This window comes from Vipera ursinii (assembly GCF_947247035.1).
Source record: "Vipera ursinii genome assembly, chromosome: 1".
In the NCBI taxonomy this organism is placed as follows: Eukaryota; Metazoa; Chordata; class Lepidosauria; order Squamata; family Viperidae; genus Vipera; species Vipera ursinii.
The window spans coordinates 325263087-325287372 of NC_139512.1; the positions used below are offsets into that span (position 1 = coordinate 325263087).

The 24286-nt window shown below is 37.6% G+C and overlaps 1 protein-coding gene across 1 annotated transcript in view; it reads left to right on the forward strand.

Moving 5' to 3' along the window:
* The window catches only part of EML6 (EMAP like 6), a gene marked incomplete at its 5' end in the record, with an annotated part of 120032 nt that overhangs the window by 56927 nt on the left and 38819 nt on the right, over positions 1 to 24286 (forward strand). The window contains 9 exons of the mRNA XM_083359189.1: positions 344 to 530; positions 3240 to 3345; positions 4125 to 4218; positions 8987 to 9087; positions 10202 to 10404; positions 11238 to 11349; positions 18391 to 18518; positions 18960 to 19101; positions 22365 to 22517. Coding sequence (XP_083215315.1) covers positions 344 to 530; positions 3240 to 3345; positions 4125 to 4218; positions 8987 to 9087; positions 10202 to 10404; positions 11238 to 11349; positions 18391 to 18518; positions 18960 to 19101; positions 22365 to 22517 — 1226 coding nt within the window. The remainder of the gene's footprint in view (positions 1 to 343; positions 531 to 3239; positions 3346 to 4124; positions 4219 to 8986; positions 9088 to 10201; positions 10405 to 11237; positions 11350 to 18390; positions 18519 to 18959; positions 19102 to 22364; positions 22518 to 24286) is intronic.

Below are 24286 nucleotides of genomic sequence, written 5' to 3' on the forward strand. Positions count from 1 at the left end.
TCACACACCCCCAAGCGGCATTATTACAAAGTCAGCTTATTGCCCCCAACAATCTGGGTCCTCATTTTACCTACCTTGGAAGGATGGAAGGCTGAGTCAACCTTGAGCCTGGTGGGATGCGAACCTGCACTAATTGCAGGCAGCTGGTGTTACTTAAGGAGGCATTAGCCCACTGCTCCACCAAGGCTCTGATATTGATTAGAAATAAGCCCTTTTAATTTCAGCAAAATATGATTCAGTATAAATGATAACACTAGGATCACAGTACATGTTCCTTTGCTTCCTCAACTAACAAGATTCTTGTTGACTTATTTACCTGTTGATTTTTTTCTACTGATTTCAGTTATAGAGGCTATGATTGTCGAAACAATTTATTCTACACTCAGACTGGAGAAGTGGTTTATCATATTGCTGCTGTTGCTGTGGTGTATAATAGACAGCAGCACACCCAAAGACTATATCTTGGTCATGATGATGACATTCTCAGCCTTGCCATCCATCCTATGAAAGATTATGTTGCTACTGGACAAGTGAGTATGTAAGAAACATGATCACTGGCAAATTAATGTTAAAAATACAGATTTTCTCACTTACAGGATCCAATCCAGGAATTGGAATGTTTGGCACATATTTATAACAATCCACATTTTGTGGACTGTAGTTCAATTAGTTAGATTAATAATGGGTTTCCAAGCAATTCACTTAACCTTGGGAGGGGTTGTAAACAAAGACTGAAGAATAATGAATGCCAAAAATACAGAATGCAGAAATACAAAACAGTATTCACAAATTTTCTGGTTGTGATGTGTTGTTGATAATTTGTAGCTACCAGTTTTGCCCTCCTCCCTATTCCTCTCTGGAGTGAATACATCCAGAAGCAAAAGAATTCCTAAATTAATTTTTCCAGTTGTGAATCGCTACATAGTGAGATAGACTATGGATTTTATAGCCTATATTGTCATAAGCATATTTGTATTTAAATAGTGTGAGATTGATAAAATAATATGAGGAAACTAAACATGTTCAAAATAGGTTTCATAAAATTTTTAGAACTCATATAAAGTCTCTTTTCAATCACATTCAATTGCAATAGATATATCCATGTATATTTTTAAAAAAGAATGCAGATGTGATTTGGCATTATTTCTTAAGCTGTAGCACTGGGATTTTCTTATCATTTTATATCCCAAGACTAACTTTGTTTTGTCAGAGATAACATAGCTATGACATACATTTTAAAAAATGTTCAAATTATTTAGTATACTGTATGTTCTGATTCAAATGAACTCAAAAATGTTTTGAAGATTTTTGTGGTAGTGAGAAAATTCAACCATGTAATAGGGAAAATATAATTTCTGTAGTTTCAATAAATGAAAAAATAGGAAATTTTTGAAATAAAATAAAATAAAAGACAGTAATGCAGTTCAGAGAAACTTAAAATCTATGGCTGGCCAGATACATACTCAATTTGGTTATAAAAAGATAGGCAGTAAATTTGGATATTGCCTTCAGCAGCATTGGTGATGTCAAGTACTTTTTCTATGTTTTTCTTAGATAAAATTAAGGTTGGGAAATTAAGTAGAAATTTCCAACTCTAATTTTCATTCTTAGAGCCCCCCCCCAAAAGAAGAAGATCTGAATTGCCATTTTTCAGATTGATTTTGGATTCTGCTTCAACTTTGGAGGTCATGGAAGGTAATCAGCTCTTTGTAGCTTCCCAATTCTATTCTAACCCTTAAAATCTTTTTCTGAAAGCAAAAATATAAATGCTGATTTTCACACCAATTTCAGTCTCAAGCTGTTTTCAGAGACAGTGAAAACACATTTATTTCTGGAAAAAGAATAATTATGCATTCAAAATTCCATGGCAAAATGGCTGGATTTTGGCACTATAGTATCAGGGAGCCAGGATGCTACAACAGGCTGATACCATTCAAGTATATCTGGGGAAGAATATATAGGCAATCAGAAAACCCTTTGTACTGTATATACACAACTATTGATAAAGAATTGATTTAAAGGAGTTACCTTTACAAATCTAGAAGCACTAACTATTTGCTAAGAAAGATTTGCTTTTTTAGAGGTTTGATTCCCAAACCATTTGGGATTTTGGAAGATAACTGAATTGATATATATTGATATAATTCAATATGGTTGAATCAGTGTAATGTGATACCATTCTATTGCACCAACTGCAGTTATGACAATCTATTCCTCATTGAAAAAGACACCTATCAACTATTTATTTATAGTCTCAGACTAATAAAAATATAAATACAAAATTGTAAATATAAAAATATCACCATTTTCACCGCGTGGCGCCCTGTTTCCACTGCATAATGCCCCATTTTCACCGTGTGGCACCCTGTTTGCATAGCGATGGCACGTACACGGGTGGGGGTGAGTGCACGCACATGTGTGCATGTATGTGCACTGGGTAGCTGTCCTGCGGCCCGGTGGCCAGCAGGCCATGGCCCGGTAGTGGGCCATGGCTCACAGATTGGGGACCCCTGTGATAAAATACTGTTAGGATGAGCAAAGCCATCTCAGTCATGAGATCAGATCTGTATTTAGATAGAAGTAGATTTAAACAATTTGCTTTAACCCAAAATATCTAATATCATATCTATGCCCCCTTGGTTCAGAGAAGATATTAGCAATTATGTAGAAGTTTTCTGAATCTCCTATAACCAAAGAAAACCTATTGAGAAGAAATATCCTAGTCATTTCTTCCAAGCAGCCACTATCACTATCGCCTAGATATATCCATACAGAGTTACTAAGATACTGGTGGCATCTAGATTTCAGCTCTCATTTTATTTGTTTTATAAATTTTAGCCCTTTGGTAAATCAAATAATTAATTGAGCCCAAGTATGACTTCCACGGAAATATTTTATATTTGATTGAACATAATAGATTGAAGGAATAAAACAGAAGGGAATCCAGATGACAGCTCTTAGAATGGAAAAAGTGCATTAAATTAGAAAAGGCAGTCAGCAAGGTGAGTACAAACTTCAGTCAGGCCCCTAGAAATCAAATCAAACAACTTGTAAGAAACATCAAATTAAAGAAACTAGAACTTTGTTTATGAAATGAGACCTTTGTTTATAGAAACTAGACCTTTGTTTCTTTATGATTAAAGAAACTCGACCTTTATGAACAAAAGCTCTTTTGACTGAAAGTACTTATTGCATTGGGTTTTTATTTAATGGCAACTGAAATAATTGCTCTCATTTAGGTTGGGAGAGATGCTGCTATTCACATTTGGGATATACAGATGCTCAAATGTTTGTCACTGCTAAGAGGCCAGCATCAAAGGGGAATATGTGCACTTGACTTTTCAGGTAAGCTGCTATGTAATGAATGTTGCTTTAGAATGAGAAATAATGTTGTTTAATCATATGGTAACTCAAATAATTTTTGTCCATAAAAGATCATATCCCTCTCCTCTCATCTTCCAAGATAGCATTCCAAAATATTCAAAGTAAAACTTTTTTCTGAACTAGCAAGCAGAATCTTTTCCTTCAAATGCATGAAGCTACTCTAGCTTCCCAGACAAATTCTGCCTAGTAACCATGCAGCAAGGCTTGTTGTGATCTGTCCAGAGATCACATTTTTTTATTTAAAACTATGGGTCCCCCCTGATTTTCACTTATAGGAAGCATTCAGTTCTATTAAGTAGGGTTAAGCCTCTGTCACAAAACATAACAAGACAATCACTTTCCAACATATCAAGCTCACAACTGTGGGATTCTTAACTTCATATCTGTGGGCACCATTCCTTGACTTGATTTCTCACCTAAACTTCATGTGTGTGTCTGTGTATATGAATGAGCAGAACTGGCAATGGCAGCCATAATGTTTTCATTATGCTCTCCAATTATGAAAAAAATGGGGCTCTCTGTCATAGGCAACTGTTAAGTCCTTTTCTACAATAATTATAGTTAGGAGAAGAAGGAGGAAGAAATAAGTATAAATTAAGTCATTGTGAAAGTTTGATTATTGTAGAACATCCAACTTGCTTATTCCTGGCACCATAACATAGAAATTTGCAATGAATATTACATTTGTCACATTTCATTTCAAGATATCTCATGATGTACTATGAATTGGTTTTGTACAGCTGATGGGAAATGCTTAGCTTCAATTGGATTAGATGACAATCATACCATTGTACTGTGGGACTGGAAAAAAGGAGAAAAGATGGCAGTAACCAGGTAAGAATACTATCATATTGCATCCATTGTTGTACATATTTTATATAATGTAAGTATTCTATGATGCTGTTCCAGGAGTTTTTTTTAAAAAACATATTGTTGACCAATATAGAAAGAGAGATGATGATGATTACATCAATTATTCCAATTATGCCTTTGTAGCAGTTCTTCCTCCCGTCCTTCAAAACCATTCCCTTTTCCCTCAGCAGGCGTCAAGAAAACAAAATGCATTTGTTCATCTAGCCAAGAAAGTCTTACATTTATGACAACTTTTCAAATGGTTGTAGTTTTCCTGTGGTGTTACTGTACCTTTTGTGCTTCAGTTCAGCATACCTCTTAATCAGTGTTTAACCTATAGCATTAGAAGTGTCCATCCAGATATCAATTATTTAAAAAAAATAGTCTCAAATGGTTCTGCAGAGAAAATACTTAGATTTTGGGAGACTGAACTGAATCACAAAGCACAAATCTAGCAACTGGAAATGGCCGCTTATTCTCCTAGTTCTCCTACAATGGCTGTACTATAGGTAACACCTACCATTTGCTCATACAGTACTAGAAATGTAAATGATGAACAACTTTGCAACTGTTTACTGTCCATTTTATATGTAGCACTAAATTGTGTAATAAATAGCATCTAACAGCACTGCATTCATTAATAGGTTTTCAGCAATAATTGTATAGAGAAAAATACCAGAATATCTGTGTGTCAGAAATTATAGGGTCTTTAAACCTTTCAGTGATTATGGAACTGATCTGTGATATACTGTGGTTCCCTTCCTTATGCATCTCATTGAAATCTGCCCCTATTGTTTGGGGGACTATTTGAAAGAATCTAAGTCACAGTACAAGGAGAAACTGAGCAAACTGAGACATAATGAAAATTATTGTGCCCTTTCTTATAGTGTACAACTGTAACATGGAATCTAAATTACTATGACATTCAAAAATTACTTTGCTGTTTCTTGAGTCAAAATCATTTAAATCAAACTATTCTACATGTGTTCTTTTGTTGAATTCAGTGGTGTATTAAAGGGGAAGACTATTCTCTGAAAATATTTGCCATGCAGTTTTTGTGATATAAATGGATCTGCAAATCATTTTTTCTTTCTGTTAAATCACTTTTGTGCCCCAGGTTTATCTTTTTTCCCCCACCCTAATCTTGAATAAGCGTTTCCTTGGCATTCTTTGATTTCATTCACTTTTGGAAGCTTAATAGTTTACCTAGTAATTGCATGCATGAACAAAGCATTTGGGGAAAACTGGGTCATGTATTTCACTGGTTTTCTAATGGATGTGTTCTCTTTTTAGGAAGTAGCATTTTTCTTTTTTATATAAGTCTGTGGCAGTTTCTGTTTTTTTTTGTTCTATTCTAATATGCAGCATAGGAGGCTGTCTTTTAACTGAGACTGCTTACGTTTTTAATAGTTTCTTATTTATTGCCTGATGGGTTAAAATGATACTTAGGTCTCTTAAATAATTTATTTATTTATTAATGGGATTTATATCCCGCCCTATCTCCCGAAGGACTCAGGGCGGCTAACAACAAAACATATAATAAGTACAGAAATTAAGATAAAAATAAAATTAAAATCATCTGTGCAATAAATTAAAATTATAATTAAAATGCCTGTCAGTCCAGGTCAGCCAGTTGGAAAAGGAGTGTTTTGAGGCCGCGGCGAAAGGACTGGAGATTTTGGGCCATCCAAAGTTCAGGGGGGAACTGATTCCATAGGACTGGCGCTTCCACAGAGAAGGCCCTCCCCCTGGGGGTCGCCAGCCGACATTGCCTAGCTGATGGTACCCTGAGGAGGCCTTCTCTGTGTGAGCGTACTGGGCGATGGGAATTCGTTCCCGGCAGCAGATAGTCCTGCAAGTATCCCGGGCCTAAGCCATGTAGGGCTTTAAAGGTAAGTACCAGCACCTTAAATCTCACCCGGAGGGCAACCGGTAGCCAATGCAGCTCATGCAGGAGGGGTGTAATATGGGAGTATCGGGGTGCTCCCATCACTACCTGTGCAGCTGCACTCTGCAACAGCTGAAGCCTCCGGGTGGTCTTCAAGGGCAGCCCCATGTAGAGAGCATTACAGTAGTCTATACGGGAGGTAACGAGTGCGTGGGTGACTGTACATAGGGCATCTCGGTCCAGAAAGGGGCGCAATTGGTATATTAGGCGAATCTGGGCAAATGCCCCCCTAGCCACGACTCCAATATGATCTTCAAAACTGAGTCGTGAATCTAGGAGGACGCCCAGATTGCGTGCTCTATCAATGGGAGGTAACATCTCTCCTCCTATAGTCAAAGATGGAACCTCTTGGACTAAACAAGATGACAGTATGTAGAGCCACTCAGTCTTGGCCGGGTTGAGTCGAAGCCTGTTCTTTCCCATCCAAATCTGTACCGCTTCCAGGCAACGGGACATCACATTGAGGGCATCACTGGGTTGGTATAATAATAATGTGTCCTATGTCACATTTCTGATAATATGTCTTGACCTTATTCAAATAGACCTATATATTTGTACCTTACAAGTTATTTATTAATGGATTTCTATTGTTGGTATGATATATAAAATTAGATTCCCTAACTTTTCACTTGTTTGGGAATCTCTATTCTTCTGATGTTTAGATGCATTTAGGATATCAGCCAGAGACATTCCAAGCACTGGCTGTTATAGCTTCTCACCTCCAAAATAGTTGGCTAACAATTGCATCCAATGAGTATATTAAAAAACTTTTTTAATCAAATCACAAAATCAGATAAGGTCATATAAATATAAACTCTACAATATTAAGTATGATAAAATTAGTCCATCATAATAAAATTGAAGGTATACTCAATACATTCTTATAAAGATTTAATCCAGTTTGTGTAGTTTGGACAGTGGTGGGATTCAAATATGTGAACAACCGGTTCTCTGTGTGGATGCTGCTTCCAGAAGTCCATTCTGGGCCTGGGCAACAAAAAATTAGCTACCAGATCTGCTGAAGTGGTGCGAACTGGCTGAATCCCCCCAATACAATTGGACCTCTTTGCAAATAAGCAATAAATTATTCAAAAGAATTGCAATGAATCAGTCCATGATTAGTTTCCTAATTCCTGTTCAACATGCAGATTAAGATTTTGTTAAAAATTAATTGGATATGAGAGCATGAATTGCAATTGAGCACTCCTTCACTGAATTACATCTCTGCTAACACATCAGTATGTAACTATGTACTTTCCCATTTACTAATTTTATTATTTAGATAAAAATACCAAGACTGGATAGATTTAACTAAGGAATGATACCTTCAAAAATTTACTACACAATTAAAATAAAGCTGATTCATTTGTATGAGAATCTTACTGGATTTGACGAGGATCTTGGAGTCCTAGTGGACAATAACTTAAATATGAGCCAACAGTGTGCTGCAGCTGCCAAAAAACCCAACACAGTGCTAGGCTGCATTAACCGAGGAGTAGAATCAAGATCACGTGAAGATAGGGTTAAGATACAGGAGGATCTGGACAGACTCGAACACTGGGCACTATCTAACAAAATGAAATTCAATGGTGAAAAAAGTAAGGTTCTACATTTAGACAGGAAAAATCAAATGCACAGGTATAGTATAGGTGGTACCTTGCTCAATAATAGTAACTGTGAGAGAGATCTCGGAGTCCTAGTGGACAATCACTTAAATATGAGCCAGCAGTGAGCTGCAGCTGCCAAAAAAGCCAACACAGTGCTAGGCTGCATTAACAGAGGGATAGAATCAACATCACGTGAAGTACTAATACCACTTTACAATGCCTTGGTAAGGCCACACCTGGAATACTGCATCCAGTTTTGGTCACCACGATGTAAAAAAGATGTCAAGACTCTAGAAAGAGTACAGAGAAGAGCAACAAAGATGATTGGGGGACAGGAGGCTAAAACATATAGGGAACAGTTGCTGGAATTGGGTATGTGTAGTTTAATGAAGAGAAGGGTGAGGGGTGACATGATAGCAGTGTTCCAATATCTCAGGGGCTGCCACAAAGAAGAGGGAGTCAAGCTATTCTCCAAAGCTCCTGAAAGCAGGACAAGAGGCAATGGGTGGAAAGTAGTCAAGGAGAGAAGCAACCTAGAACTAAGGAGAAACTTCCTGACAGGTAGAACAATTAACCAGTGGAACAACCTGCCTCCAGAAGTGGTGAATGCTCCAACACTGGAAGTTTTTAAGAAGAGACTGGACAGCCATTTGTCTGAAATGGTATAGGGTTTCCTGCCTGAGCAGGGGGTTGGACTAGATGACCTCCAAGGTCCCTTCTAACTTCTTCTTCTTCTTCTTCTTCTTCTTATTATTATTATTATTATTATTATTATTATTATTATTATTATTATTATTATTATTATTTCCAAGGTCCCTTCCATCATCATCATCATCATCATCATCATCATCATCATCATTATTATTATTATATTGATAATATTAAGAGAAACCTCTGTTAATTCTATTGTTTGTTAAAAATGTTAATGGTGATAGAACCATTTGAACTTTTTAACCCCCACAATTAGTCAAAACAGCTTTTAATTTATAGTTTTAAAATCCTTCTGTATCAAAATCATCAATAATATATAAGTGAAAATACTAAATGTCTTCTCTATTTTGTTCAGTAATAGCACTGTAAGACATGGTTACTACTGTTAAAGGATCCACATCCTCTTTTTAAAAAAGTAGAATGTTACTGTTACAATAGTACAAAAAATCTATTTATTTATTCTTTATTTTTTAATGTGATGCAGGGGTCATAAAGATAAGCTCTTTGTAGTGAAGTGCAACCCTCATCGTGCTGATAAACTGGTGACTGTTGGAATAAAGCACATCAAATTTTGGCAACAAACAGGTAGTAGAATTTATCTTATTTCTTCACCAAAAAGTTGATTCAGATAGTTTAGTTTCATTACAGACACAGCAAAATTTTCCTATGAGTATTCTGTTTTTACCACTCTTGCTTGAAGACTTACATACTTGTTGTACAGCTAAATGTCTTGTTGATGTTTTGATTTATGGTGAGGGCTTGAATCTATCAGGAGCAAAAAAATGGGGGAAAAGGAAAAATTAGTGGGATATGAAGGAAATTTTTAGTAGCCCTTGGTTCTATTCCTACTGGAGGATTGGATGTGGCAATCCAATAGTAAAGTTAGGGTTAGGGTTAGTAAATGCATCTAGAATTGCTTTGAAATGAGATGGGTGGCAAATACATTTAATAATAATAAAGTTTATTTATAATTTAAATTAATAATTAGAGATAGACAGACAGACAGTTGGAGAATTGGTTTGGTCTAGTGATCAAGGCACCAGGCTTGAAAGCAGGAGACCATGAGTTCAAGCCCCCCCTTTAGCTATGAAGGCCAGCTAAGTGACTTTTGGCCAGTTCTGTCTGCAGCCCAACCCACTTTACAAGGTTGTCATGGGGAAAACAGAAGGAGGAAATTGTGTTGAATATATTCACCACCTGGAATTATATGTAAAAATCACAAAAATGCCCTTGAAGCATGATATCAGATTTTGGCAGTCCATTTCCTGTGATGCAAATTTTAGTGGTTTTTTCTCTAAAAAATAAGAGCCCTGTAATAATGTTTATGCTGAATTAATTTATTTTGTCTTTGGAAAAACCCAGTCACCCTGAACCATAAATCATCTTTCATTTTGAAGATGTGATCATATTATTGTCGTATCCTCTGCAGCTCAGAAAAACCAAAAACATTATAAAAAAATAAATAATGCCTCCCCCCAGTAATGGATGGTATAATTATACTTGGCAATTTCCCACATATTCTGCCTATCAACTTAACATTGTTTCCTTCAAAATATGCAATTCAAACATACTAGGATTTTCTTTGTCTTCCCCCCCCCACACACACTTTTTGTTTTACCCTATCGGTTTTTAGTAATAGATAATTGAAATTTATATAGTCCTTGATAACAATCCTTATTGATCTATCATGACTATCCAGGTGGTGGTTTTACCTCAAAATGTGGCAAGTTTGGAAATATCGGGAAACAGGAAACCATGATGAGTATTTCGTATGGAAAGATAGAAGATCTTGTTTTCTCTGGATCTGCAACTGGAGATATTTACATCTGGAAGGATGTTTTGTTGGTTAAGACAGTAAAATCTCACGATGGGCCTGTATTTGCTATGCATGCTTTAGATAAGGTAAAAATTGTCTTGTCGTGCAACTCTGTAAATCAGCTGCATCTTTTCATGGGATTGTGCAGCTATTTCCAGCTACTGCAGTGTTAGCTCAGGAAACAAAATATTTGGTTTAAGGAGTTGCACACAGGTATTCTGTATGTTCTAAAGCAGAGGTCCCCAACCTTTGGGGCACCAGAGACCGGTTCCATGGAGAAAGGTTTTTCCATGGACCAGAGAATGCGTGGTTTTGTGTGCTGGCTGCATCTCATGGATGGGGCTTTGCTTGTTTGTGCGGACCAGTTGCTAGCATGTCGCGGCCCAGTACCAGACTACGGACCAGGGGTTGGGAACCTCTGCTCTAAAGTATCATTTTACCTACAAAACTAAAGTGCCACAGAGCTTAAGTATGCATACATAGTTTGTGTAAATTTTGGCTTTAAATATCCCAGAATGATATTTGAATTGGATAAGTGCTATAAATTTCTCATCCTTGTTTCTAATAAGACAATTTAGGATAGATGGGTTACTCAGTTGTTGCATTTGGAACTAAATAAATGCTCCTTTGAACATGAAAATAGTAATCTTAATTAATGTAGCCACTAGACACAATGTATTACCTATTATTTTACCTATTTTTTTCATTCTTTCAATATTTGATATTCAGATTGAATACCATAGCCAAAGGATCATCATTCATAGACAGGAGGCAAATATCAGCAAGCTTGGGGAGACAAGATTAGCAGAAGCATATGAATAAATGTGTTTCGTTTTGTAATTCAGTGACATTAATTTTTTGCCACCTAACTTTATATTGTCAATGCATTAAGAAGATTTATAAATCTGTTTCTGTACAGGGCTTTGTGACAGGTGGGAAGGATGGCGTTGTGGCACTTTGGGATGATACATTTGAGAGATGCTTGAAGACATATGCCATCAAAAGAGCAGCTCTCTCACCTGGGTCTAAAGGTATAACTACTCTAAATTACAATAGGCAGGAATAAAGACTGCTTATAATAAAACATAAAGAGACATTGCAAAATTCTAGTAAATCTGTAATAACTCTTTCAAGGCCACCAGTTTTGCACTGTTCTATAAAGTGAATCTGGAGGTTACTGGCAGATGACTGATTTGCTTAAGTTTGGGGGTGATTACCAATCACTTATGCTACAGCCCATTAGGAATAATCACCTAATTATGTGAAGACTGAAAGGTAAGAAGTCCACGGAAATTATGCTATAGCTTTTTGACATAAGTAATGTCATGAAAATAAAGAGCAAGAGGTAACAAGGAATCAAAGGCAGGAGGTGAAAGAAAAGAAATCTAATTAAATCTAATTTATAGTAACACTATTATACCTCTTCCTACCTTTCTATTCTTGTAAATTATATACGCTTCCTGTGTATACATATGCTGCATTAGTTTCTTTAAATATTATGAAAACTTCATCAACTTCTTCCCACAATTTCCTTGGCCTTCCTCTTCCTCTTGAACCACTCATTCTTTTCTTCATATATTTGTTTTGCAATTTAGTCCTCATTCATTCTCATTATAAAATCAAACAACCTAAAGATACTTCTTTTTACACTGGTCTTTCATTTTTTGTTCAATCAATGTTTATTAAGAATTCATTTATTCTTGAAACAATCTCTTCTTATTTGTCTGGAACAGTGTTTGGCAGAATTCTGACTGAAAGGATACAAGAGGTTATAAAGGACTAAAATTTGAGAAATGCAATTCAACTTTAGCTAACTTGGGAGTATGATGGCCAGATTTTTGATCCTCAACAGGTTGTTAAGATATATATGAATGGAACAAAGAAATTGTACTGTATGCCTACTGATGTAAAGAATAGAGGTAGTCCTCAACTTACAACAGTTCGTTTAGTGACCATTCAATGTTACAACGGCACTGAAAAATGTTAATTTTTCATAGTTACGACCTCTGCAGCATCCCCATGATCATGGGAACAAAATTCAGATGCTTGGCAACTAGTTCATGACCGTTGCAGTGTCCCAGGATCATGTGATCACCTTTGCAACCTTCTGACAAGGCAAAGCCAACAGGGAAGCCAGATTCACTTAACAACTAGATTACTAACTTATCAACTACTGTGATTCGCTTAACAACTACTGTGGCAAGAAGGGTCATAAAATGGGGCAAAACTCGCTTAACAAATGTCTCACTTAACAACAGAAATTTTGGACTGAATTGTGGTTGTAAGTAAAGGACTACCTATATACAAGATAGTGAGTTAATGTTTATGGAATGTTTTGTATGTATATATGATACCAGTGATATATAAAGGCACTAAAGCATGAGAGAATAAGTGCAATGCTTAGCAAATGGGTCAAAACTGAGGTTATATGAGGTTTAATGTAGTTACATATAAATGTGACATTAGAGGTGTGTGAATTACAGATATCAATATGTAGGCACTTTTGTATACATGATTTTCATATTGTTAGATGAGAACCTAAATAGTTTTCATGATTTGCAAAGAATGTTAGATTGATGGGATTTTTTTCTTTTTGTTGTTAGTATTGGATGTTTATTAGACTGTTTTTTTGTTTTTTCCTTTTCTTTATTTTGTAGTTTATCTTTGGTAATATAAAATAAATAAACATGTTTAAAAATGTTAGATTGATGAGGTAATCAGAAATATGTATCTGAAAATTGAGGTATCAAAGACAAAAGTTGTTTTGCTTGACATAGAAAATAGAATAAACGATTGCAAGTTATAATCACTGAATTAATGCAGATTTCCCTAACCTTTCAGGGTTGGCGGCCCAGAGTGGGGGGGGGGGGAAAGAAGGGATGGTTTTTTGGGGGGGGTTGAATGCATGTTCTCCGATTGCTCATGCAAGTGGGGCTACGAGCACTCACACAAGTGGAGCTACAACCGCCCATGCAAGTGGGTCCACGAACACCTGCAGTGCTCACAGCAACCCACAGTGCTTGCGCAAGTGGGACTGAGAACCCAACAATGCTCATGGTGACACTCATGCAAGTGGGGCCATGAATTCTTGCAACACTCACAGTGACACACAAGTGGGGCTGTGTGCATATGTGTATTGGCCACCCATTTGTGCTGCCTGGTGGCCAATGGGCCACAGCCCAGTAGTACGCCACGGCCTACAGGTTGGGGGGCCCTGAATTAATGTACTTAATTATTTACTTAATAATGTGAATTTAGAATAGAATAAAGCTGGAAGGGACCTTGGAGGTCTTCTAGTCCAGCCACCTGCTCAAGCAGGAGAACCTATACCATCTCAGACAAGTGACAGTCTAGCCTCTTCTTAAAAATTTCCAGTGATGGAGCACCCACTATTTCTGGAGGCAAGCTATTCCACTGGTTAATTGTCCTCACTGTCAGGAAGTTTCTCTTTAATTCCAGGTTGCTTCTCTCATTGAAAATGAAGAAATGATTGAGGAAATTTAAAACATAAGCATTTGTAGAAAGATAGTGAGTAGAAGGTGGTTTCATGTGAAGAATAAAAGTATAAAAATTGCTATGTATGAAATCATTTTGTCTACTTTCATATATATGTGTGTGTGTGTGTATACACACACACACACACACACGTATATATATCAATATAAAATGAACACAGTATGAGATATTAAGAAGTGCAGATGTGAAAACAAAAAAAGATTTGAAAATCTTTTCTAAATTTGAAAATCTGCAAAGGCTCACAGGGTCCCCTTTGCCTTAAAACATAAAATTGATTCTGAAATCGATACACTTGTTGAACAGGGCGTGTTACAGCCTGTTGATGGTGGGTAGTGGGAAACTCCTATAGTCACTCCACTTAAAGCAAACGGGGAAATTCGCATTTGCGCTGACTATAAATGTGCACTAAATAAGGCCCTCAAGCAACACGCTTACCCACTCCCAGTGGTCACATTTTAGCCTCCTTGCAATAGGGTACTATTTTTGCTAAACTTGATTTAGCACAGGCCTATCAGCAATTGCTGGTTGATGAGGCCACAGCTGCAGCTCAGACGATCGTGACTCACAGGGGGGCTTTCAAAGTTAAACGCTTACAGTTTGGAGTCAGTTTTGCACCCGGCATTTTCAAGGAAATCATGAAGTGCACGCTTAAGGGTATTCAGGGCGTCTGCCCTTATTTTGATGATGTTCTTATTGCAGGGGAATCCCCAGAAGTGTTATCCAGTAGGCTCAGGGCTGTTTTGCAGAGGCTTCGCAAAGCAGGTCTCAAATTAAAAAAGAGCAAGTGTAGTATTGGGGTTCCTTCAACAGAATTCCTGGGTTTCCGAATTGATGCTAATGGCATTCACCCTGCTGATTCTGAAGTGAAGGCCATTAAAATGGCTCCTAGGCCCAAATCCAAAGGAGAGCTACAAGCATTCTTGGGCCTCCTAAACTTCTATCACACATTTCTACCTCATAAGGCCGCACTAGCAGAGCCCCTCCACAGGCTTCTAGATAAGAAAGCTCCATGGAAATGGACTAACTTACATGAAAAAAGTTTCCAGGATTTAAAAGCATTATTGTCAGAAAAGTCCACAGTAACTCACTACAAAGAGTCTAAACCAGTATGTCTTGCATGTGATGCAACTCCCTATGAGATGGGGGCAGTTTTAAGTCATGTAGAAAAAAAAATGGAACACAGGTTCCTATAGCATTTTACTCAAGGACATTGTCCTCTGCTGAGCGCAGCTATGCTCAGATTGACAAAGAAGCCCTAGCCATTGTTGCTGGAATAAAAAAATTCCATGACTATTTATATAGCAGGGACTTCACGGTCTTTACAGACCACAAACCTCTGTTGGGACTTTTCACAACAGACAAACAAACCCCCCACATACTTTCTCCAAGAATGCTGAGATGGTCTATTTTTCTATCTGCATACACTTTTAAATTGATTCACAAACCGGGCAAAGAAATGGGCCATGCTGATGGCCTCAGCAGACTACCACTGCCACTAATGACACCAGATCGAGATCCAGCTGCTAGAATACTGTCCATACAGGACATACCTGAATTCCCCCTCCATGCAGGGGACATCGTTGCTGAAACTGCCACAGATAAAATACTTAGTAGAGTATTGTCATGGGTATACATGGGCTGGTTGGATAAAAGCCCAGGTTCTGAATTTCAGAACTATTTTGTCAGAAGGTATGAGTTATCTGCCCACAAGGGGTGCATTTTATGGGGAAACAGAGTCATAATTCCCACTTCCCTAAGAGACAGGGTTTTACAGTCATTACATGAAGGCTATCCAGGCATTGTCAGAATGAAAGCTTTAGCTAGAAGCTACCTTTGGTGGCCTGGCCTTGATAAGACATTGAGGAACAAGTCCATGGTTGTTATACATGCCAGCAATCTAGACCTGAAATGCCACAGGCTCCAATTCACAGGTGGGAGGAAACACACACTCCCTGGTCTAGGATTCACATAGACTACGCTGGGCCCTTTCAGGGACAGTTCTTCCTTATAGTAGTGGATAGCCACTCCAAATGGCTGGAAGTAATTCCAGTTCCTAACATGACTACTGCTAGGACCATCCAGGTGCTGAGAAAACTCTTTGCCACACGTGGGCTGCCAGATGTCTTAATTTCAGACAATGGGGCCCAATTCACTGCTGCTGAATTTCAGGCCTTCCTTAGAGCTAATCTCATCAGACATGCAACGTCTGCGCCTTTTCATCCATCTTCTAATGGTCAAGCTGAACGCATGGTGAGGACAACAAAGGAAGCACTCAAGCGCATTGTCACAGGTGACTGGCATCACAGATTGGCAGATTTTCTACTCTGCCAGCATTCCACGCCCTACACTGCTACAGGCAAAAGTCCTGCAGAACTATGTTGGGGGAGGCGTTTGATCACTAAACTAGACAGGTTGCATCCAGATAGAGTGGCAGCAGAAGCCTCTCGACCAAGACCCCTGAAGGGGCTGCACATGGGCGATTGGGTTTGGGCCAGGAACTATGGTCATGGGAATCTGTGGGTTCCTGGTCAAATTACCAAAGCATCCGGACCCCTGTCTTATGAAGTGGGGTTGGAGGGAGAGTGAGTTGTCAGACAGCACATTGATCAGCTCAGGAAATGGTTTCCAGAATGGCCACTAAGTGAGGACTGCATCTTAAGTCCCTCCCAAGGTCCTCAAACTTGCAGCCAAGCCAGCCCTCACATGGACTCTCAGGACTTTTCCTTCATAACTGAGGTGGAACCAGAGGGAGGAGTCCTGGAATGCAACATGGATCCCCTGATGGAGCAAGCCATCCGAACTTCAGCAACCGCTGTGCCTACTCTGCTGACCAGTCTGATTCTAGGGTGGGCCAATCTGGAGAGGCCAGCCAGAGAGCATCTAATCCCCCTGACTCAGGAGCACAAAGGGACACAAGTCTACCCAGCCCACTGGGTAAGCTGGTAGACCACAAGGTGATTGGAACTCCAAGACGTTCCACTAGGGCACACAAGCCTCCTTCATATCTTGCTGATTACGTTGTAAAATAAAGAGCTATATTATTGTTTTATTGCTGTATGCCACTATACTACAGAAACTAGTGCTGTGTTGTAACTGTCTAAGTGTGCTATTCATGAAGCCTATTCATTCAGACGTTGTTTAATAACTTTGAACCTATATGGGTTTTTTTGTTCTATTACTTTTATTTTAGTGTGTTTTGATAATCAGTCTTGATAATTGCATTGAGACTAACTTGTGTTAATATTGTCCAATCTAAGAGGGGAGGGGTGTTATGTACTGGGCTCATTAGTAAGACTACATGGGTTGCTGGAGCAGCTAACGGCTCTCCAGCAACCCAGACTACAAGTCTCCAGCACTATAATTGGCTATCCCTAGGCAGCAATAGGGACGCGGTGGCTCAGTGGGTTGAAACGCTGAGCTTGTCGATCAGAAGGTCGGCAGTTTGGCAGGTCGAATCCCGAGTGCCGTGTAACAGAGTGAGCGCCTGTTACTCGTCCCAGCTTCTGCCAACCTAGCAGTTCGAAAGCACGTAAAAATGCAAGTAGAAAAATAGGGACCACTACGGTGGGAAGGTAACAGCGTTCCGTGCGCCTTTGGCGTCTAGTCATGCCGGCCACATGACCACGGAGACGTCCTCAGACAAGCGCTGGCTCTTCGGCTTTGAAACGGAGATGAGCACCGGCGCCTAGAGTCGGAAACGACTAGCATGCATGTGCGGGGGAACCTTTACCTTTACCTTTTTAGGTGGCAATGGTTGTTTCAAACCTATTGGCTGCCACCTAGGGGTTAAACTATATATTGCAGTTAGTTGCAGCCATTTGCTCAGTACAGATACTGCACGAAATAAACCATGAGTTCCCTGTACTCAAGTTACCTCGTCTTCATTCCTATGCCAAAGAACCCACTATTTAACAAGGAGATTAGCTGGTTAGGGTCCTGCCAGATCTCAGAAGGAAGGTTATTTCAAAGGGCAGAGGCCACTACCAAAAAGGCACACTATTTAGATCTTGCTAGATGGCAACATTTAAGGAAAGGAACCTGGAACACATCCATCCTGTTGGATGTGGTGTAGCAGGCAGATACCCTCGGAGACAGGTGGTCCTGCAAATATTTTGTGTGCTTTATCTGTAATAGGGCTTTCAAAATGACCACAGGGCTCAGGTAGAAATGTGTGCAGACTATTTCCTCAGATACTTCAGATTCAAACCATGAAAAGTTTTACAAATTAGTACAGGACTTAGAACTAAGCCTGGCACCAAGTAGAGTCAGTAAGAAGTAATGCTAACATAATATAATCACAATGCCTAGTTCTAATAAATAGGCCAGCTGCTGTATTTTGTACTGTCTGAAGTTTCTGAACTATCTTAAGACATTCCTCAATACACAGTAATAATATGTGTATGTGGCCCAAGTCTTATGTTATTATATGAATTGCTTTCAAAATGTTTAACAAAAGATACCCTAAATCAAGATAAATTCTAGCAAATGAGAAGCTCTGTTAAAGTTTAGAAAATTAAATGAAAGTAGGTCTATTTATTTTTCTTTCTTTCTTTCAGGGTTGCTGCTGGAAGATAATCCATCAATCCGTGCAATCATTTTAGGACATGGACATATACTGGTGGGAACAAAAAATGGAGAGATTCTGGAAATTGATAAAACTGGTCCCATGACTCTACTTGTGCAGGTATAATTGCTTATTTTATGTACCAAAAGCTATATCAAAGAGCATAACCAGCATGTCTACATTTGCTCTTAATTTAATTCATCTGCTACTTAATTTCACTGTAGCCTTCTGTACTTTTTTTGCAGTTCAGTTAATTTAACAAAGAAGCTATTCAGGATGTTATTGGATTGGATATTGTTTATGTATATTGACAAGTAAACTAATTAATTGCTGTGTCAGGAATGCAGAGAAAAATCAGAACCAGTGCAGAAATATAGAAAATAGGTGTATGAATTATGACAGCCTTAAAGAATGTACAAACACATATAAAAATATATACAGGAGCAGTGGTATTTTTTAAGAGTAGCAAAATGCTGTCTAGAAATCAGTCTTAGGTTGGAATTGGAAACAGTTGCACAGCATCTGCTTTTCTTTAGGAATATTTTCCCTATTTATAAACAGGGCCATATGGAAGGAGAGGTCTGGGGTCTGGCAGCACATCCCCACTTGCCCGTCTGTGCAACAGTGAGTGATGATAAAACTCTAAGGATCTGGGAGCTTTCCTCCCAACATCGTATGCTGGCAGTGCGAAAACTTAAAAAAGGTAACAAGTGTTCCTATGTATAGTATCTTGTTTATGAGGGATTTTTTATATCAGGTATACATAATCAGTTAAGCCAAATATAACCATTTGCATGATTAGTAGTCCACCAGAAATTTAGCTGAGCTCCTGATTTTATTGTACGTATAGGTTTGTATTCCTGTACATGCCTGGAAAATTATATGTCGCTTAATAGTTCAAATTTGTGCAAACCTCTGCAATTTGTATGAATTACAATAAGAAGGATTTGACTTGAAACCAGTAATAAACCCAATTATCATTAAACCTCTCCTTCAAAATGTGAAGATGGAGACATGTTCCTATCATACATCTGGATTGTTAATTAGCATTGAACATTGTATTCAAGTACAATTCCTATCTTACTCAGTACGAATGGCCATTGTTCATGACTGTAAAAATGGGAATTGTAATATTTGTAATATTTAGAACCAACAGATTTGAGAAGTCTGAATTACATCACCAATTACTATTTTTCCTTACAAAATGTTTATCTTGACTATCCAAATTAAGAGAGACTGTCTTTTAATCAGAAAACTAGAATATTACATTGTGAGCACTGTTTGATCTTCAATAGAGCTACTAGATACTACAGTGATACCTTGGTATTTAACTGCTTTGAAACTCATTGAATATGGTACTTAACACATTTTAACATAAATATTTTGTTCCGGTACTCATCGTTTGTTTGGTACTCAATGCACAAGGTAAACATGTCAGTGTCAACTTCCTTATTACTCACTACATTATTTCTTATGGAAAAAAATTGTTTAGTACTCATGGTTTTTTTATATTCATCGCACCTCTCATAACCAATTAATGGTGGGTACCAAGGTGGCAGGTAGATCTGCACATATCTTTTTTATATTTTCCTTCACTTAATCAGCATTTATTTCTGGTTATGGTGTGAAACTGCTGTGAAGCTAGAGGGTTTTTTATTATTTTATATTTGAGACATTATGATTTTGTTTCCCCATTTGTGGAAAATGACCCCTCCTCCTGACTTCTGAGCTTTAGGTAATGTAAGAGAAATCCTAGCTTCTGTGTGATGCTAATTCATGTAAAACCAGCAATTTTGTCAATTTTCCCTTCTCTTGGACTTCTGGGGTGGTATGGCAAATTGACGATGGTTTCAAAAAAGCAGAGCTATGACAAAGATCAAAGAACTGGTGAGTAGACAGGTTCTTGGGACCTCTACAGATAAAGAGATCATCAATATGTGCTCCAGATGGTTGCTCCTTACAAGGAAACTTCAGGACAGTGGTTCTCTGCGCGTTTGAGTGATGGGAGATGATAGGATCAGCAGTCTTGTTCATAACCATGGCAGAGCTATTTAAGAGACACTAAGTTTTCAAACTTCACTTTTTAATTACTTTTGGAAATTGCCTACTAACTATTTTAAATCTATTAGAGAACTTTGAATTTGAAAAAACTTCATTGGGTAAGTTTATCTTCAGCTCTGAACAAAAGAAAAGATAATTATATGCTTAAGGATTTAAAGAATTTGAAACAACAAAAAACTAAACAAGATTTTGATCTAAGAAAGTTATAAATGGAATAATCGTCCAGATAACTTTGTAAAATTGACTTTTACCATAAGATTTTGGGGTTAACTATAAAAAAATAAACAACAAATTGTGAGGAATAGACTTATTTTGGCTATCCTGCTTTTTGCAAGTCATAACAAAAGATAACAAAAGAGAAGTTATGACATTAGAGGGGACTAAAGATTTTAAGCAGAAGACAAAAATACAAGTTTAGTCTTAATGTCAGTTAATACTGAACTTACAAAACAAAACAAACTATTATAATGTCACAAATACTAAAAGACATCATTGAAAAATGGACTCAAAAATTAGTAACTATAATATTAACACTGTCGGTAATGCTGCCTGCTTCTATGGATAGATACAAAAGAGGCTTGTTAAAGCATTGAAGAAATATGTGCAAATGAAATAAAATAGAAGTGAAGAGAAATCAAATCCTGCAATATTATGTACGTTCATCATTTTGATTTACCTACAAAGTAATAAAGGAGGGATACAAATCTAATAAATATTTGAATGAATTAAAGATTTAAGACTGTTAGAAGTAAAATAATTTAAACTTGGTTTATTTGATCAAGGTAAAATAAGACATTTTTGCCAAGTTCTAGCAAACTTTTATGGACTTGGTCACCACGATGTAGAAAAGATGTTGAGACTACAGAGAAGAGCAACAAAGATGATTAGGGGACTGGAGGCTAAAACATACAAGGAACAGTTGCTAGAATTGGGTATGTCTAGTTTAATGAAGAGAAGGACGAGGGAGGACATGATATCAGAGTTCCAATATCTCAGGGGTTGCTACAAAGAAGAGGGAGTCAAGCTATTCTCCAAAGTGCCTGAAGGCAGGACAAGAAGCAATGGATGGAAACTAACCAAAGAGAGAAGCAACCTAGAACTAAGGAAAAACTTCCTGACAATTAATCAGTGGAACAACCTGCCTCCATAAACTGTGAATGCTCCAACACTGGAAATCTTAAGCCATTTGCCTGAAATGGTATAGGGTTTCCTGCCTGAGCAGGGAGTTGGACTAGATGACCTCCAAGGTCCCTTCCAACTTCTTCTTCTTCTTCTTCTTCTTCTTCTTCTTCTTCTTCTTCTTCTTCTTCTTCTTCTTCTTCTTCTTCTTCTTCTTCTTCGTATTATTATTATTATTATTATTATTATTATTATTATTATTATTATTATTATTATTATTATTAGTCCATCTTTGTTATTAATGACCTGAGATACCATTTGTCACCATGGGAAAGCAGATGCCAATAGATACCAATAGAAGCTACTAGACGCTAGATGATCAATCGTTCTAATACATTGAGAAACAGGAAGGAGACTAGGGTTTGCTTATAAATAAGGAATGGGATATGGGATGGAGAAATATTTGTTTAACTTTATTTTTTATACTTGTGATGAATTTTGGAAATCATTTATTGTTATATTTTTCTTCTTATTCTTTATTCTTTATTCTTTCTTTGTTTTTTCTTTTTTCCCTGCATTTTTATTTTATTTTTATTTTCTTCTCCTTCTCTAATTTAGTTTTTATTAGTTTTTACTATTGCAATTAAAATTTTTAATAAAAATTATATTTTTAAAAAATGTCCCCCCCCCTTTTTAGGGGGTGGGATTGAGGAGCTCTTTGTTGCCCCAAAATTTCACTCCCTGATCTCTAAGATTTAGCCACAGACTTTCTCTGAATTTTTTTAGGTGGACGATGCTGTGCCTTCTCCCCTGATGGGAAAGCCTTGGCAGTTGGATTGAATGATGGAAGCTTTCTGGTAGTGAATGCTGATACTTTGGAAGATATGCTTTCTTTCCATCACAGAAAAGAAATGATCTCTGACATCAAGTTTTCTCGAGGTCAAAGTGAATTTTTTATTATTATTTTAAGGTTCTTTAAAATGGAAATATTGAGGGGGTGGGCAAGGGATATTTATAAGCATTAATATACCACATATACTATATATGTTTGTATGTGAGGTTAAATTTGCTTTCTAAACGATATGTCAACCTATGATAAGACATTATTTCATGATACAGAGAAACTAAGCAAGCTTAAACAGCCATCTCTTACTCCATTAGCACGCGGGCAATCAACTCCCATTCTATAGAGCCTTGGTGGAGCAGTGGGCTAATGTATCCTTAAGTAACACCAGCTGCCTGCAATTAGTGCAGGTTCGCATCCCACCAGGCTCAAGGTTGACTCAGCCTTCCATCCTTCCGAGGTAGGTAAAATGAGGACCCAGATTGTTGGGGGCAATTAAGCTGACTTTGTAATAATGCCGCTTGGGGTGTGTGTGAAAGCCCTAATAAGCAGGCATATACATAGAATGAAGGCTACTGCTAAGCTTGTAAGCCGCCCTGAGTCTTCGGAGAAGGGCGGGATATAAATGGAATTAAAATAAAAAAATAAAATAAAAATATAGTCCCAAAGGATCCATAGATTACAGTACCAAAATTTGGTAGCAGTGTAATGTATCAAACTTTCACTGTAGTGTAGCAAAACAGGTATGTTAAAACCCTGCGGTCATGGTTCCGATGAATAAGACAAATCAAACATTTGTCTTCATTTTGTAATTAAAACTGCTTACCTTGACCTGAACATTTAAAAAGTATAAGGTATGCCCCTTGCATCATCCATAGGCTTAAAAATACTGGTTTTTAAAAATAAAAATAAAATGAGCTCTCAAGTGAAAAAAAAAGAAAAGAAAAAGACCTGTTTCCATTTCTTAAACTATTTTCAGGCAATTTATGGACCTTCAGATGTTGTTAACATCATCTTTTGTCGCCCCAGCTTTACTAAGGCTGAAGGATGCTGGGAACTGTAATTCAGCACCATACACAAAGCCCACTTTCTAATATACTCATTTTTCAAATGAGGCTCTTTCTACAACTTCACCTATTTCTATCACAACATTTCTGTCATAACATCACCACATATAGAAAAAAAACTCCTTTTTTCTGCACCAGCCCCTATCCATAAAGACCCTCCACCTGAGACCCGGCAGGCCCTCACTCTCTTAAATTTTCAGAAGGCCTTAGAACACTGGCTTTCTCCCAGGCTTTGGGATAGGGTGGGTTACAGCCCAGTACCAGTATTGTTTTGGGGCAGCAGAAGTAGTTTCTTTTGGATGCTGGTTTTTATTGATTTGTAGATTCTCATTAGCACTGCTGTGAGCAGCCCAGAGTTATGGCACATGAAATAAATGTCTTTATCAGTCTCATAAGTAAATATTGACAGACCTGAGGAAAACTGAGAGTTATAATAAAACTTGAAGAGTAAAAAAATTATCATTGGTTCCTTTACTACAAGCTATACTCCATTACTTAGGCTTCTTTAACAATTTTTCCCTCAATGTGTTTTTGTCTTTTATAATGACAGTTTCTATCTCCCACTGTCATATTTCCTTCTAATATAAGCAGACTTACAATGTTGTAGGGAAGGCATAATAGCAGCAATGAATCTTATAACTTGGGTCTCTAGAGCAAGAGATGTGACTGTGGTACTAAACTGATCTATTAGAGTCTCTCCATCTGCTTGCTGCTTTTTTCCATAATATCTGATCTCAATTCCATAGAGATGTTTTGATGTATTCCTTGCAAATGTCTGGATTTACTTGAATATATTT